General features: G+C 46.2%; 1 protein-coding gene across 2 annotated transcripts in view; it reads right to left on the reverse strand.

Annotated features, from left to right (window-relative positions):
- The window catches only part of LOC126424930 (protein PALS1), a 795237-nt gene that overhangs the window by 110938 nt on the left and 669853 nt on the right, over window positions 1–14446 (reverse strand). For both annotated transcript variants that reach the window (XM_050087777.1, XM_050087776.1), the window contains exon 5: window positions 7816–8017. In XM_050087777.1, the coding sequence (XP_049943734.1) occupies window positions 7816–8017 (202 nt within the window). The remainder of the gene's footprint in view (window positions 1–7815; window positions 8018–14446) is intronic.

Genomic DNA, 14446 nt, shown 5'->3' on the forward strand with positions numbered 1-14446 from the left:
GAACAAAAAACTGTGCCCAGTTTTTGGAAAAAGGCACAGCTCACAACCCTTCTACAAGAAGGGTAGTACCAGTAATCTACAAAAATATTCCTGTCATCTATTTACTGAAGAATCTTAGAACATTTTATGAGCTGAAACATTATTAGGTACCTTGAACACAACGACCTCCTCCTTGCCATGCAGCATGGATTCCGCAAACATCGATCATGTGAAACCAAACTCGCACTTCCCTCACATAACACACTGAAAGGCTTCGATCAATGCAGTCAGATAGCTGCAGTATTCCTCGATTCCCGGAAAACGTTCGACTCAGTACCGCACCTACGCTCATTATCGAAAGTATGATGATAGGGAGTATCAAGAGAAATTTGTGAGTGGATTGAGGACTTTTTGGTAGAGGAGAACGCAGCATCTTACCTTGGATGGAGAGTCATCAAAGTAACTTCGCATGTGCTCCAAGGAAGTGTGTTGGACCCCTTGCTGTTCTTATTGTATACAGGGTGAAAATTATTTAAACCGACAAACTCTGGGAGGCTGTAGGCGACATCAAAACAAATATTTTTCCATAATGTCATTTTTTCCTATGAGGAGTATTTAAAATAGTAGAGGAAGATTTCTCTGGCGTCAAATTAATTAAACCAACAAACAAACATTTTGTATGACCAAGAGACAACACATTAACAAAACCCAATTTCAATGACATTAGATTTTCAAAAATGCCTCCATCGACACGTAAACAAAGGTTACACCGTCGGATCATGTTCTGTCTGACACGGGCAGAAACCCCAGGAGTATCCTGAATTGTTCCTGCTGCTGCTACTATCCGGGCAACCAGATCCTCTTCTGATGCAACAGGAGTTGCGTAAACAAGGTTATGCATCTCTCCCCACACAAAAAAATCCGGAGGGGACGTATCTGGGGATCAAGCAGGCCACGGTACAGGACCACCTCTGCCAATCCATGTTTCTGGGAACCGTCGGTCCAGGAATCGACGCACAGGACGATTGAAATGTGCCGGCGCCCCGTCATGTTGGAACCACATGCGTTGTCTTGTAGGGAGCGGGACGTCTTCCAGCAAATTCTGGCAATGCTCTGGCGAGAAAATTGTTATAGTGCCTGCCATTTAATGGCCTAGGTAGCAGATAATGCCCAATTAAACAGTCCCCAACAACACCGACCCACACATTAACGAAAAACCGCACTTGATGAGCGCTAGTAACTGTGGCATGTGGGTTATCCTCAGTCCAAACATGGGAATTGTGAATGTTGAAGACTCCATCACGCCCGAACGTTGCTTCATCGGTAAACAACACAGAGGATGGAAATGTAGGATGCATTTCACACTGTTCCAGGTACCACTGCGAAATCTGTGCTCTGGATAATCAACTAGTTCCAGGTTGTGGACACGCTATAAGTGAAATGGACGTAAGAATTGCTCTCGAAGGACTGTTCTTACATTCGTCTGATTAGTCCCCATGTTACGTGCAATTTCACGAGTGCTGTTTGGATCCCGCTCCACATGCTGCAAGACAGCTTCCTCAAATTGCAGCGTTCTTACCGTGCGACGGCGTCCCTGTCCAGGTAATCTGCTGAATGACCCGGTCTCACGCAGACGTTGGTACACAATAGCAAAGGTCATACGACGCGGGATACGGCGATTAGGATATTATTGTTGACAAACCGGCTGTGCAGTTCGTCCGTTGTGGTGCGCTACGTAGTACGCACCAATCATGTCAGAGTACTCACTCCAGGTGTATCGCTGCATTAGTAAACAGAGACAATGCACTACTAAACTGGTGGACAGCAGTTGCCTACAACTGAAGAGCGTAATACGCCCTCTAACAACTGAAGAGCGTAATACGGCTTCCACCAGTTTAAATAATCCTCCTAGGAAAAAATTACATTAGGGAAAATATTTGTTTTTATGTCCCCAACAATCTCCCAGAGTTTGTCTGTTTAGATACTTTTCACCCTGCATTAATGACCTACGGGGCAACCTTAATACTAACCTCAGACATATCGCAACTGATGCAGTTACCTGCAACGAAGCACAGTGCACGAGGCTGCACTAATATTCAATCGAACCTTGATAATACCTCAAATTGGAGCAATGGCTGACAACTTGCGTTTTAAATGTTCTAAAAAGAGAACTTGTACAGGACTCGTATGTCCCACATCGATCTCTGCAGTGTTGCTTGTGCGATAGCACTGACAACTCTACGGAAACGCCGCTGCCCTCTGTAGTCGAGTGAAGACCGTCTGCCATTGCGTTTTCCGTGGTGAGAGGAAATGCCTGAAATTTTATGTCATCGGCACAATTTTGAGACTGTGGCTCTCGGAATACTGAATTCCCTAACGGTTTTCGAAATATCTCTAATAACAATACCGCGTTCAAAATCTGGTGATTCCTGCCGCGCGAACATATAATGAAGTCGGAAACTTTTCCACATGAACAGCCTGAGAACAAATGACAGATGTGCCAATTGCACTTCTACACTGGCGCGCGAAGGAGGTGTTGTAGCCATGCGTACTCAAATACGGAGATATTTAAATAGGCAGAGTTCGGCGCTGCGATCGCTAACGCCTATACGAGACAACAATTGTCTGGCGCAGTTGTTAGATCGGTTACTGCTGCTGCAATGGCTGGTTATCAAGATTTAAGTGAAACTTCCTGGCAGATTAAAACTGTGTGCGACCGAGACTCGAACTCGGGACCTTTGCCTTTCGCGGGCAAGTGCTCTACCATCTGAGCTACCGAAGCACGACTCACGCCCGGTACTCACAGCTTTACTTCTGCCAGTACCTCGTCTCCTACCTTCCAAACTTTACAGAAGCTCTCCTGCGAACCTCCAGAGTTCGAGTCTCGGTCGGGCACACAGTTTTAATCTACCAGGAAGTTTCGTATCAGCGCACACTCCGCTGCAGAGTGAAAATCTCATTCTGGAAACATCCCCCAGGCTGTGGCTAAGCCATGTCTCCGCAGTATCCTTTCTTTCAGGAGTGCTAGTTCTGCAAGGTTCGCAGAAGAGCTTCTGTAAAGTTTGGAAGGTAGGAGACGAGATACTGGCAGAAGTAAAGCTGTGAGGACCGGGCGTGAGTCGTGCTTCGGTAGCTCAGATGGTAGAGCACTTGCCCGCGAAAGGCAAAGGTCCCGAGTTCGAGTCTCGGTCGGGCACACAGTTTTAATCTGCCAGGAAGTTTCATATCAGCGCACACTCCGCTGCAGAGTGAAAATCTCATTCTGGAAACATCCCCCAGGCTGTGGCTAAGCCATGTCTCCGCAGTATCCTTCCTTTCAGGAGTGCTAGTTCTGCAAGGTTCGCAGAAGAGCTTCTGTAAAGTTTGGAAGGTAGGAGACGAGATACTGGCAGAAGTAAAGCTGTGAGGACCGGGCGTGAGTCGTGCTTCGGCAGCTCAGATGGTAGAGCACTTGCCCGCGAAAGGCAAAGGTCCCGAGTTCGAGTCTCGGTCGGGCACACACTTTTAATCTGCCAGGAAGTTTCATATCAGCGCACACTCCGCTGCAGAGTGAAAATCTCATTCTGGAAACATCCCCCAGGCTGTGGCTAAGCCATGTCTCCGCAGTATCCTTCCTTTCAGGAGTGCTAGTTCTGCAAGGTTCGCAGAAGAGCTTCTGTAAAGTTTGGAAGGTAGGAGACGAGATACTGGCAGAAGTAAAGCTGTGAGGACCGGGCGTGAGTCGTGCTTCGGTAGCTCAGATGGTAGAGCACTTGCCCGCGAAAGGCAAAGGTCCCGAGTTCGAGTCTCGGTCGGGCACACAGTTTTAATCTGCCAGGAAGTTTCATATCAGCGCACACTCCGCTGCAGAGTGAAAATCTCATTCTGGAAACATCCCCCAGGCTGTGGCTAAGCCATGTCTCCGCAGTATCCTTCCTTTCAGGAGTGCTAGTTCTGCAAGGTTCGCAGAAGAGCTTCTGTAAAGTTTGGAAGGTAGGAGACGAGATACTGGCAGAAGTAAAGCTGTGAGGACCGGGCGTGAGTCGTGCTTCGGTAGCTCAGATGGTAGAGCACTTGCCCGCGAAAGGCAAAGGTCCCGAGTTCGAGTCTCGGTCGGGCACACACTTTTAATCTGCCAGGAAGTTTCATATCAGCGCACACTCCGCTGCAGAGTGAAAATCTCATTCTGGAAACATCCCCCAGGCTGTGGCTAAGCCATGTCTCCGCAGTATCCTTCCTTTCAGGAGTGCTAGTTCTGCAAGGTTCGCAGAAGAGCTTCTGTAAAGTTTGGAAGGTAGGAGACGAGATACTGGCAGAAGTAAAGCTGTGAGGACCGGGCGTGAGTCGTGCTTCGGTAGCTCAGATGGTAGAGCACTTGCCCGCGAAAGGCAAAGGTCCCGAGTTCGAGTCTCGGTCGGGCACACAGTTTTAATCTGCCAGGAAGTTTCATATCAGCGCACACTCCGCTGCAGAGTGAAAATCTCATTCTGGAAACATCCCCCAGGCTGTGGCTAAGCCATGTCTCCGCAGTATCCTTCCTTTCAGGAGTGCTAGTTCTGCAAGGTTCGCAGAAGAGCTTCTGTAAAGTTTGGAAGGTAGGAGACGAGATACTGGCAGAAGTAAAGCTGTGAGGAACGGGCGTGAGTCGTGCTTCGGTAGCTCAGATGGTAGAGCACTTGCCTGCGAAAGGCAAAGGTCCCGAGTTCGAGTCTCGGTCGGGCACACAGTTTTAATGTGCCAGGAAGTTTCATATCGGCGCAGACTCCGCTGCAGAGTGAAAATCTCATTCGGGAAGATTTAAGTGAGTTTGAATGTGGTGTTATAGGCGGCGCACGAGCGGTGGGACACAGCAACTCCGAGACAGCGATGAAGTGGGAATTTTCCTGTACGACCATTTCACGAGTGTACCGTGAATATCAGGAGCCTGCTAAAACGTCAAATTTCTGACATCGCTGCAGCCGGAAAAAGATCCTGAAAAAACGGGACCACCGACGACTGAAGAGAAACGTTCAACCTGACAGAAGTGCGACCCTTCCGCAACTTGCTGCAGATTTCAGTGCTGGCCCATCAACAAGTGTCAGCGTGCGAATCATTCAACTAAATGTCATCGACATAGGCTTTCGGAGCCGAATCCCCATTCGTCTACCCTTGATGACTGCACGACACAAAACTTTACGACTCGCTTGGGCCCTTCAACACCGACATTGAGTTGTTGACGATTGGAAAGATGTTGCTTGGTCGGACGAGTCTCGTTTCAAATTGTATCGAGCGGATGGATGTGTAAGGGTGAGCCGTAGGTGGCTCGTGTTCGTGCCATGTCTCATTCGACATCCTGTTTTTACTGTACTACCACCTCGTTATGTTAATTTCTATTCCTGGTGTCATCGAGTTGCCGCCTTGCCTGCCCGTGAGCGGCAGCAGCGGCGCTTATCGATATAGGCTCTGAAGTATTATCTTTGCGGACTGCTATTACTTCCCAGTTGTCGTGTGTTCGGATCTGCCACTGAGTTGAGAGGCACTAGCAGTGCAGTTCAGACCTGGAAGTGTTTGACTTAGGACGCTGCACAAGTTCAGTCGGGGCGAAGCTGCAGTGAAGTCCGGACAGCCAAGACTCGCCCGACGGTTGCCGATACATATCACTTCGGTGCGGACTACCTTGGTAGGTCGTCGGTCAGTCGTATTGCAGGACGACGTGTATGTTGGCCGGCGATCGCTTATGTGTTGCCTGTGTGTGCCGACTCGTGATGCGTCCTTGTTACTGCACACTCGCTGTCGCTAGTATTGTCTAGTTTTCGTGCAAGTGTGTGTAGCTCGTGATGGCGACTGCTCAGTTATTTTACAGCTGTATCCGTGCTGACGTGTGGCAGTCGGTCGGTCGGCGTGGAGCAGCGAGGAAATCTCAGCAGGGCGTAGTTTGGTCGGACCCACTTGTAGTCTCTACGCAGTGTCGGAGTGTGCGGGGCTGTTCCCATTGCTACGAGGTGTGTGGCTCACGGACCCTGGACACGAAAGTTGAGTTTGGACTGTTCACATTGTGCCGTTTGGTTCTCGTTGTTGGCTGTTGGGACATTCCCGCTAGCAACAACGTGTGTGTTCGAGTTGGCGAACGTTTAGCCACTGTCCGGTGGAGTCTAACTGTATTTGGTTATTTGCAGTTGAAGTGCACCAGCGGAATCTTCTGCCTTGTGGCCGTTAACGCTCCTGTTACCTGCCCTGGCCGTTGACGTCCTCCCTCACCGAGTGGTCGCCGTCCAGCACAGTGTGTAGTCTGACACCTTAATGTATGCTTGGTAGTGGGCGTCCATGCCTTCTACGTTTTGCACTGAATTCCCGGTTGTGTTCTGGGCGAGTGGAGCGCAAGTTACCTTGTCGGTGGGTTGGGTGGGTTGTCGTCGGATCGAGAATGGTTGGACCGACTGCCTGTCCGACCTAAGTGATCCTTAGTATTTCAAGTGTTGGCCGACCCACGAAACTTCTGAGCGCTGATAACTGCACTGCCGTTTCTTATTTTCTGTTATGTGTTTTTGTATGGCTCATAACCGATGGTTTTGAATTAAAATTGAATTGCTTTTAGTAGTGGTTTAAGTCATGGGCCTTCAGCCGTTTTAAAATTAAAGTTCCTCGCTTGTCAAGTGTTACATCGTTTGGGGCCTTGAGCCTAATTGAAGATAATGCCTTCTGCCTTGTGTTTTTTATTTAATTTTACCTTGAGTCTTAAATCATGGGCCTTCAGCCGTCTCTAAATAAAGGTTGTTGCTTTTCAACTGTTAGATTTTTGGGCCTTCAGCCAATTTATAGAACTTACTTAACGTAAGGCCTTCTGCCTTCTAAATATTCTCTTTGGTGTCTGAATTTTGAGTTAATGGCTTTTAGCCTTTTTTAAAAATTAAAGTGGTTGTGCCCTTAAGGCATAAGATAGTGTGGCGTATTCAGCCGAAAACTAAGTTCAAGAATTTGTACTGTAATGTTTGGTCAGATAAATAAAGTTATATGTGTTCGAGTGTAACTTACAGCCGCTCATTTTGGCCCCTTACCACAATTCCAACTGCCTGTCCCGTACTGCGGGTTCAGCAGGGCGTATCAAGGGGTGTGAAGAAACCTCATGAATCCATGGACCCTGCATGGACCCTGTTCAAGCTGGTGGAGGCTCTATTATGGGGTGGCGCGTGTGCAGGTGGAGTTATATGGGACCCTTAATACGTCTAGATACGACTCTGATAGGTGACACGTACGTAAGCATCCTGTCTGGGCACCTGCATCTATTCATGTCCACTGTGCATTCCGACTGACTTGGGCAATTCCAGCAGGACAATGCAACCACCCACACGTCCAGAATTGCTACAGAGTGGCTCCAGGAACACTCTTCCGCTTTTTACCACTTCCGCTGGCCACCAAATTGCCCAGACATGAACATTATTGAGCATATCTTGGATGCCTTGCAACGTGCTGCTCACGTCTCCACGTCTCTTACGGATTTATGGGCACCCTTGCAAGATTCACGGTGTCAGTTCCCTCCAGCACTACTTCAGACATTAGTCTAGTCCACGCAACCTCGTGTTGCGGCACTTCAGCGTGCTCGCGCGGGCCCTACACGATGTTACGCAGGTGTACCTGTTTCTTTGGCTCTTCAGTGTTTGTCTGAAACTTGGACACACTTTTGCCTTTTATACGCCTGAAATCAGGCAAACTGCAATTCAGGGGTGTCGAAGGGTATGCTTAATGCATCTCCCCATGTTGCACACTTCGAAGTTGGAGTCGTATGCGACGACGGAGCTTCCACCTAAGCCGTGCAACAAAAAAATGTTTCTCGGCTAGTCTGTAATAAATGAAAGATGTAGTGTCGGGCAAGTTACTCACCGATGACCCTGTGCACGGCGGCCAGCTGCTGCTGCTGCTGGCCCGTGACGGCGCCCAGGTCGTCCTCGTCGGCCGACGAGTAGGCGTCGTTGACGAGCCCGTGCGGCCGCGACTCGAGCGCCTGCAGCTTCCGCGACCCGCGCAGCGACCGGTTCAGCGCCTCCTGCTGCTCCTCCGCCTCCTTGCGCTTCCGCAGCTGCTCCTGATGACGGGACACAGAGGTCGAAACGTCAGGCTCACCAAAAACACTGCGCGGTGTGAGGTATTCGAGAAAAGCTATGTAAGCTGCATTTGGAATTACTGAGGAATGGGATACAACCTGTCAGCTTTGACCTAAGGCTCCTGTACTTTGACCAATGACGTCAGAAGTTTTTTTTTTGTTATGGTTTTAGGGCGCAAAACTGCTACGGTCACCAGCGTCCGGTTTGTGACTAAGGTTAAAAAAAAAAAAAAAACGAAACTGGAAACCAGCAGCAATGGGAGCAAAGCTCAAAAAAGTGTGGAAACCAAAAACAGAAGGAAAGCTTAAAAAACCACTATAGAAGGGGGGTTGTTTGTCCCGAAAAAGAGCTTCAAATGACTGACGTCATCTCACTGGCACTAATGAACTCGATAACGTGATCGGCTGAGCGCGTGTCATCTGCTAAAATGGAAGATATATCAGGCGACAGCTGTAGACGGACGCGTAACGGAGTAAAATAGGGGCACTCGAGTAAAAGGTGTCTTACCATCCACAGTTGAGAGCAGTGGGAACAGAGCGGGGGAGGATCGCCGCTTAAAAGTACCCTATCCGGAGTCTAGTTAAAAATGCCTCCTCCCGACGACGAGTTCGGGAGGCAGAGGTCCAAGCACAAGGAAGAGATTTCACGTCCCGCAATTTATTATTGGGAAGTGTCGACCAATGTGCGTCCCATAAAAGAGCAACACGACGACATAAAACACTCCGTAGATCGGCGAAGGGAATCGTGCGAATAGCTGGCGGAAGAAGAGAGACTGCAGCCTTAGCCGCTATATCGGCCGCCTCATTTCCACAGATACCAACGTGTCCTGGGATCCAGAGGAACGCCACAGAGACGCCCCCCCAAGTGGAGCAAGCGTAGGCAGTCCTGAATCCGGTGGACCAGAGGGTGGACAGGGTAGAGAGCTTGGAGACTGAGGAGAGAGCTGAGAGAATCTGAACAGATAACATACTGTATCCGCTGATGGCAGCGGATGTATTGGACAGCCTGGAGAACAGCATAAAGCTCGAACACTGGTCGGGAAGCCGAAATCGATTTGGGGTGTCGCCAACAATATAGGCACTCCCAACACGAAACGATGTTTTTGAGACGTCAGAAGTTATCAGAGATGATGTATTGCACAGATTTAACAGCAAAGACGAGTATTGAGAAACAAAGGAAAGTAGGACAGAGAAACCAGATGGTAGACACATAGCATGTAAATTCATATTCCAAACGTAATGTTAAGTATAGTATCCTACTCTTCAGTTTGCCTCATTCATATATTTCTATGAATATGGAAGCAGGGTTGGTCAAGTGCAGTACGAATAAAAATTTTACAGCTTTCGCTTTTTCTCACCTTCGCCAGCACTAGTATTACTACCTACACAGGTCACCTGAACAGGATACTAGTTCTACGAAGGACGATAAATGCGAGTTACGCTACATTGGCATCCTGTAACACAATTGAGCTACGAAGGTAGTATCCAGTTCTTCATTTGACCTCTATAGGTCGAGTGCATTGCAGCATACAAATCTTACGTATGACGCTATTTTTCGCCTTCGCTAAAACTCTGGGCAAATAGGAGGTATTTGCATGAAAAGCTTGTGGTAAAAAAAAAGAAAAAAAAACGTTGCTTCCACCATTACTTGTCTAATTGGGATTTATGGATCATGCTTTAAATACCTTTCTGCGAAGTTTTTCTTCATCAGTCAAAATAAATTGAAGTCTGAAGTTTTTGTTGGTCGTCAAAGTCACAAATTGATGAAAAGGCACAAATATGAGAATTCCGTGTATTTTAGAGGGCAAAGATACATTGACTGGTACCCTCCGCCACACACAGTCAGGTGGCTTGCGGAGTATGGATGTAGATGTGGACTGCCTTCGGGTCTGTTCCTGACGATTTTTTAGGGAGTAAAAAACATCGAAATTAGAAGAAGATTGTCAAAATCGTGTTGGAAAAATTTCAAGAATTCTGGTTGTAGCATGAGTGTACAAGTCGATTTCCTACAATCGCATATTGACTACTTCCATGAAAATCTGGGGCACAAACTAAGAGAACACTTCCAGCACGATATTAAGGAGAGGTACCAGTGAAGATGTAACGAAAATATGATGGTCGACTATTGTTAGATGTTGAAGAGGAGGGATAAAGATGAGGTTCAGCGAGGAATCAAAGAGGAAAGTTTGAATATTAATACAATGGAGTACTCATAATGTTAAGTCGCCTGCTTGTAGAATTTTTATTATATATCTAAGAAAATAAAACAATTACAAAAATACAGGCACTGATTGCACTTTTAATATTTATATAGCGATTACTTCAATTTTTAATACATAATAGGTTATTTTATTAAGTATTCTTACGTAATAGAAGAAAATGAAAGTAATTTTCAGAATCTTCATTACAAACTGATTCTAGAACATCTGTTTTCGAGAAATTATTCAAAACAATGTTTTTAAATTCATCACTGTAAATCAGTGAATACACCAACCGTCTTCAGAAGAGAAACACAAGTTTATGGTTTGACATACAGTCATCTGATCTACAAATCAAGACAGAGGTGATACGTTAGTACTGACGTAGAGTGATTTCCACAATGATTTATTTGTAACTAGGCCTACTTTAAGAGTTTCAGTCAGTTCACTTCTTTTACTGTCATCGAATATCGACGTCAGGAAAATAAAACCTTAGCAAGCCCGGCTCGCACGAGACTACCCCACACTGTGCACAACCCACAATATATATGAATCATTGCTTGTTAAAAGAGATTAAGTCTATTGATTCTACTTTTGAGAACAGAAAAAAACTGTTTGCCGCGGCCTGGTTCAACTGCGTGACTTCTACTACTATAACTGCTGATACTGTTATTCATGGACGTTTTGTCACACCACTTTTGATTTCAGACGCAATTTATAAGTATTTTAAGGTGTTTATGGTGCATGGACATAAGTCCATTTAACAGTTCATTTGTGAAAATGTTCCAGACGTTGTTGTTGTGGTCTTCAGTCCAGAGACTGGTTTGATGCAGCTCTCCATGCTACTCTATCCTGTGCAAGCTTCTTCATCTCCCAGTACCTACTGCAGCCTACATCCTTCTGAATCTGCTTAGTGTATTCATCTCTTGGTCTCCCTCTACGATTTCCCCCCCCCCCCCCCCCCCGCAACTTCCCTCCAGTACTAAAGTAGCCATCCCTTGATGTCTCAGAATGTATTTTACCAACCGATCCCTTCTTCTAGTCAGGTTTTCAGGTTTGCCACAAATTTCTCCCCAATTCTGTTCAGTACCTCCTCATTAGTTACGTGATCTACCACCTAATTTTCAACATTATTCTGTAGCACCACGTTTCAAAACCTCCTGACACTTAAATCTATACTCGATGTTAAAAAATTTCTCTTCTTCAGAAACGCTTTCCTTGCCATTGCCAGTCTACATTTTATATCCTCTCTACTTCGACCATCATCAGTTATTTTGCTCCTCAAATAGCAAAACTCCTTTACTACTTTAAGTGTCTCATTTCCTAATCTAATTCCCTCAGCATCACCCGACTTAATTCGACTACATTCCATTATCCTCGTTTTGCTTTTGTTGATGTTCATCTTATATCCTCCTCTCAAGACACTGTCTATTCCGTTGAACTGCTCTTCCAAGTCCTTTGCTGTCTCTGGCAGAATTGCAATGTCATCAGCGAACCTCAAAGTTTTTATTTCTTCTCCATTGATTTTATTACCTACTCCGAACTTTTCTTTGGTTTCCTTTATTGCTTGCTCAATATAAAGATTGAATAACATCAGGGATAGGTTACAACCCTGTCTGACTCCCTTCCCAACCGCTGCTTCCCTTTCATACTCCTGGACTCCTATAACTGCCATCTGCTTTCTGTAGAAATTGTAAATAGCCTTTCGCTTCCTGTATTTTACCCCTGCCACCTTCAGAATTCACTAAAAAAATGTATAAAACTGGACTTAAGCAATTGTAACAAGTGTGTGGGTATGGAAATTCGCAGGGAGCGAAAATTTGCAGCCTGGTTTCCAAAACTCACTTGTAAATTGAGAAGTGAAATTCGGACGCTGCTTCCGTCAGCCGAACGTACTGTACCTGTCGGAAGTTCTTGAGCCTCTTCCGCGTCGGCGTGTCGGACACCATGGCTCGCTTCTTCGCTGGCTACGTATGACGTCACGCACGCTGCTGTCCCGTCCAAAGCAACTGACAGTCCACACGTCGCCTTCAGCTTTATCACCGCTGTCCTGCTCCTCCCCTCCTGCTATGCCAACCCGAACCACCCCCACGCCTCTCGTTTTCCCCTGTCCTATAGTTCCATCAACTTTATTCTCAGAAATCACTTCTTTGTCATCTCCACCAGTTCGCTTCATACGCGGCTCGATCACCCAACTGCTTCCTGCAACAGTGTGTACTTTCCTCAGAAACCGTTTCTACGCTCCTAGCCTCGGTTCTTTTATCCAACTTTTCTCTCGCGGCTCCGTCGACAGTCGTTTCTGCTCCTCTTTCTTTGCCGTCCACAGGGAAGCCATTCGGCGCATTACTGCCACCAGCATAGACTGTTCTCTTCTTTACCGTACCCGGTGTTGCATCGAGATCCTTCTTCAGCTGAAATCCAAGAACAGTCTCTAACAACTCATCGATTCTTCCTCCCTTCCTCGCTATTATGGGCGCTTTCTTCTTTTATGAGTAACGGCAATATCGCTGACGTTTCCAAGCCAGTAGATACAATTAGACCATCGACATAATAGAGCAGTACAACAGAAAATGGAGCTCTCACGAAGACGACGGCACTCAAAGCGGGTGCAGCAAAAAAATACATGCAGTTGCGAAGGGAGCAATATTAACGGAGGTACCTCTAGATATACTTGGTATAAAATTACCCCACAAAGAATGTTGTAACTTTGTTAAAAGCCGCATTAAACTCCTCAGGCAAGAATACTAGAACGAATCGAGGCAATTAAAAGGCGGTTACCACGAGGCAGTCGAAGTCGAGATCCCACCGAAACTTTTGTTCCACAAAACCGACTATAGCTTTGCAAGGCTTTTGTATCACACGGGATACTGAAATAGTCTATTGTGAGGGCAGGAATTAAAATGTTGAGGATGTCGACCACCTCTTCTTTGCTGGCCCCCTGCTAAGGAATTCAGTAAGAAGGGCTTGTTAAGTACCTAATAACCGAATATTCACCATTCCTCGCGTCCAGGAGTGCTGTGTTACTACGTTGGGATAAGCGACAATTATCGTCTACGAGCTACTAATAAGGTACCTCAGCAAAAGAAATTTATACATTTAGAGCAACTCCGTAATAAATACCGACAGAAATACACGGCAGTCAATGCGAGAAAGGTGAACGGGTTTACACTGTAAAAATGACGAAGTGTTTACGTAAGAAGAGATACGCACCAGCTATTTGTTACTGTGAATCTTGAATTGAAGCGCTCGCCGCTATTGTGTGACCTACTCAGTACCTCAAATAAACTAATTATTGTCATTGTGTATTTTATGTAAATATGTGTTCAGAATATGGCCATATGCTCAAGGGACTAAATATCAATATGCAACGTGTTGTCACATCCGTTCACCTGAGTGTTGTGTTTACATATCTTCAGAGCCTTCATTTATAGCTTTTAACACCTCGCACTGAAGTCTTCGAAAGTTTTTGTGGAGGCCACTTTAATAATGAAAGGAAGAAAAGGTCGAAATTTAAACAAGGAAGAAAAGGCCGAAATTCAAATAAGCAGCTTTAGAACTAAGCAGGGTAAGGGTGGAACGAGGGATTCGGTCAAGGAGTCATCCGGGAATTCACCTCACGGAAAGACGAAGAGCCTAAATCTGTATAGCAGAACGAGGGTTGAAAATAGTAACACAGTAAGTTGTGCTTCATTACTGTATATCGCAGTATCTAGTATGCACCCCAGCAGCACGTCACATCTGCTATTGCCGTATCGTTAGGTAAGTACTCTCAAAATTAGATATATTCGAAAAAAAACAACAATAGAGAAAAGCGAAATTTCTTAAATAGAGATAGATAGAATATACTAGTGCGTGCCCCTATCCACGATGTAGACAGCGGATAGTACCAGAGAGAACCTGTGCAGAAGCCACCGATAGCAGAACTAGCTGGCAACGTGTAGCGAAAGTTTGAAACAGTTAACACTCGAGAACGCGAAATCGTGCGATAGATTTGGTAGAAGCTGATCTGCTTCGGCAGTAAAACCGAAATTGTATTGTTGCAAAGACGTTGCCGGTATCCCCGACGTAACACGAAAAGAGGGTAAGCTTGAACGCGACAGTTTTTACTGCGTGTTTTTTTGAGTAATGTATTTTTCACTTATTTTACGGTCTGAAGACGGGAGGTTGGCCAAGGATGGAGAAAAGAGCTACGCCAGCACGCGGCATTAAGGAT

The sequence above is a fragment of the Schistocerca serialis genome, chromosome 10, assembly GCF_023864345.2.
Source record: "Schistocerca serialis cubense isolate TAMUIC-IGC-003099 chromosome 10, iqSchSeri2.2, whole genome shotgun sequence".
Taxonomy (NCBI): Eukaryota; Metazoa; Arthropoda; class Insecta; order Orthoptera; family Acrididae; genus Schistocerca; species Schistocerca serialis.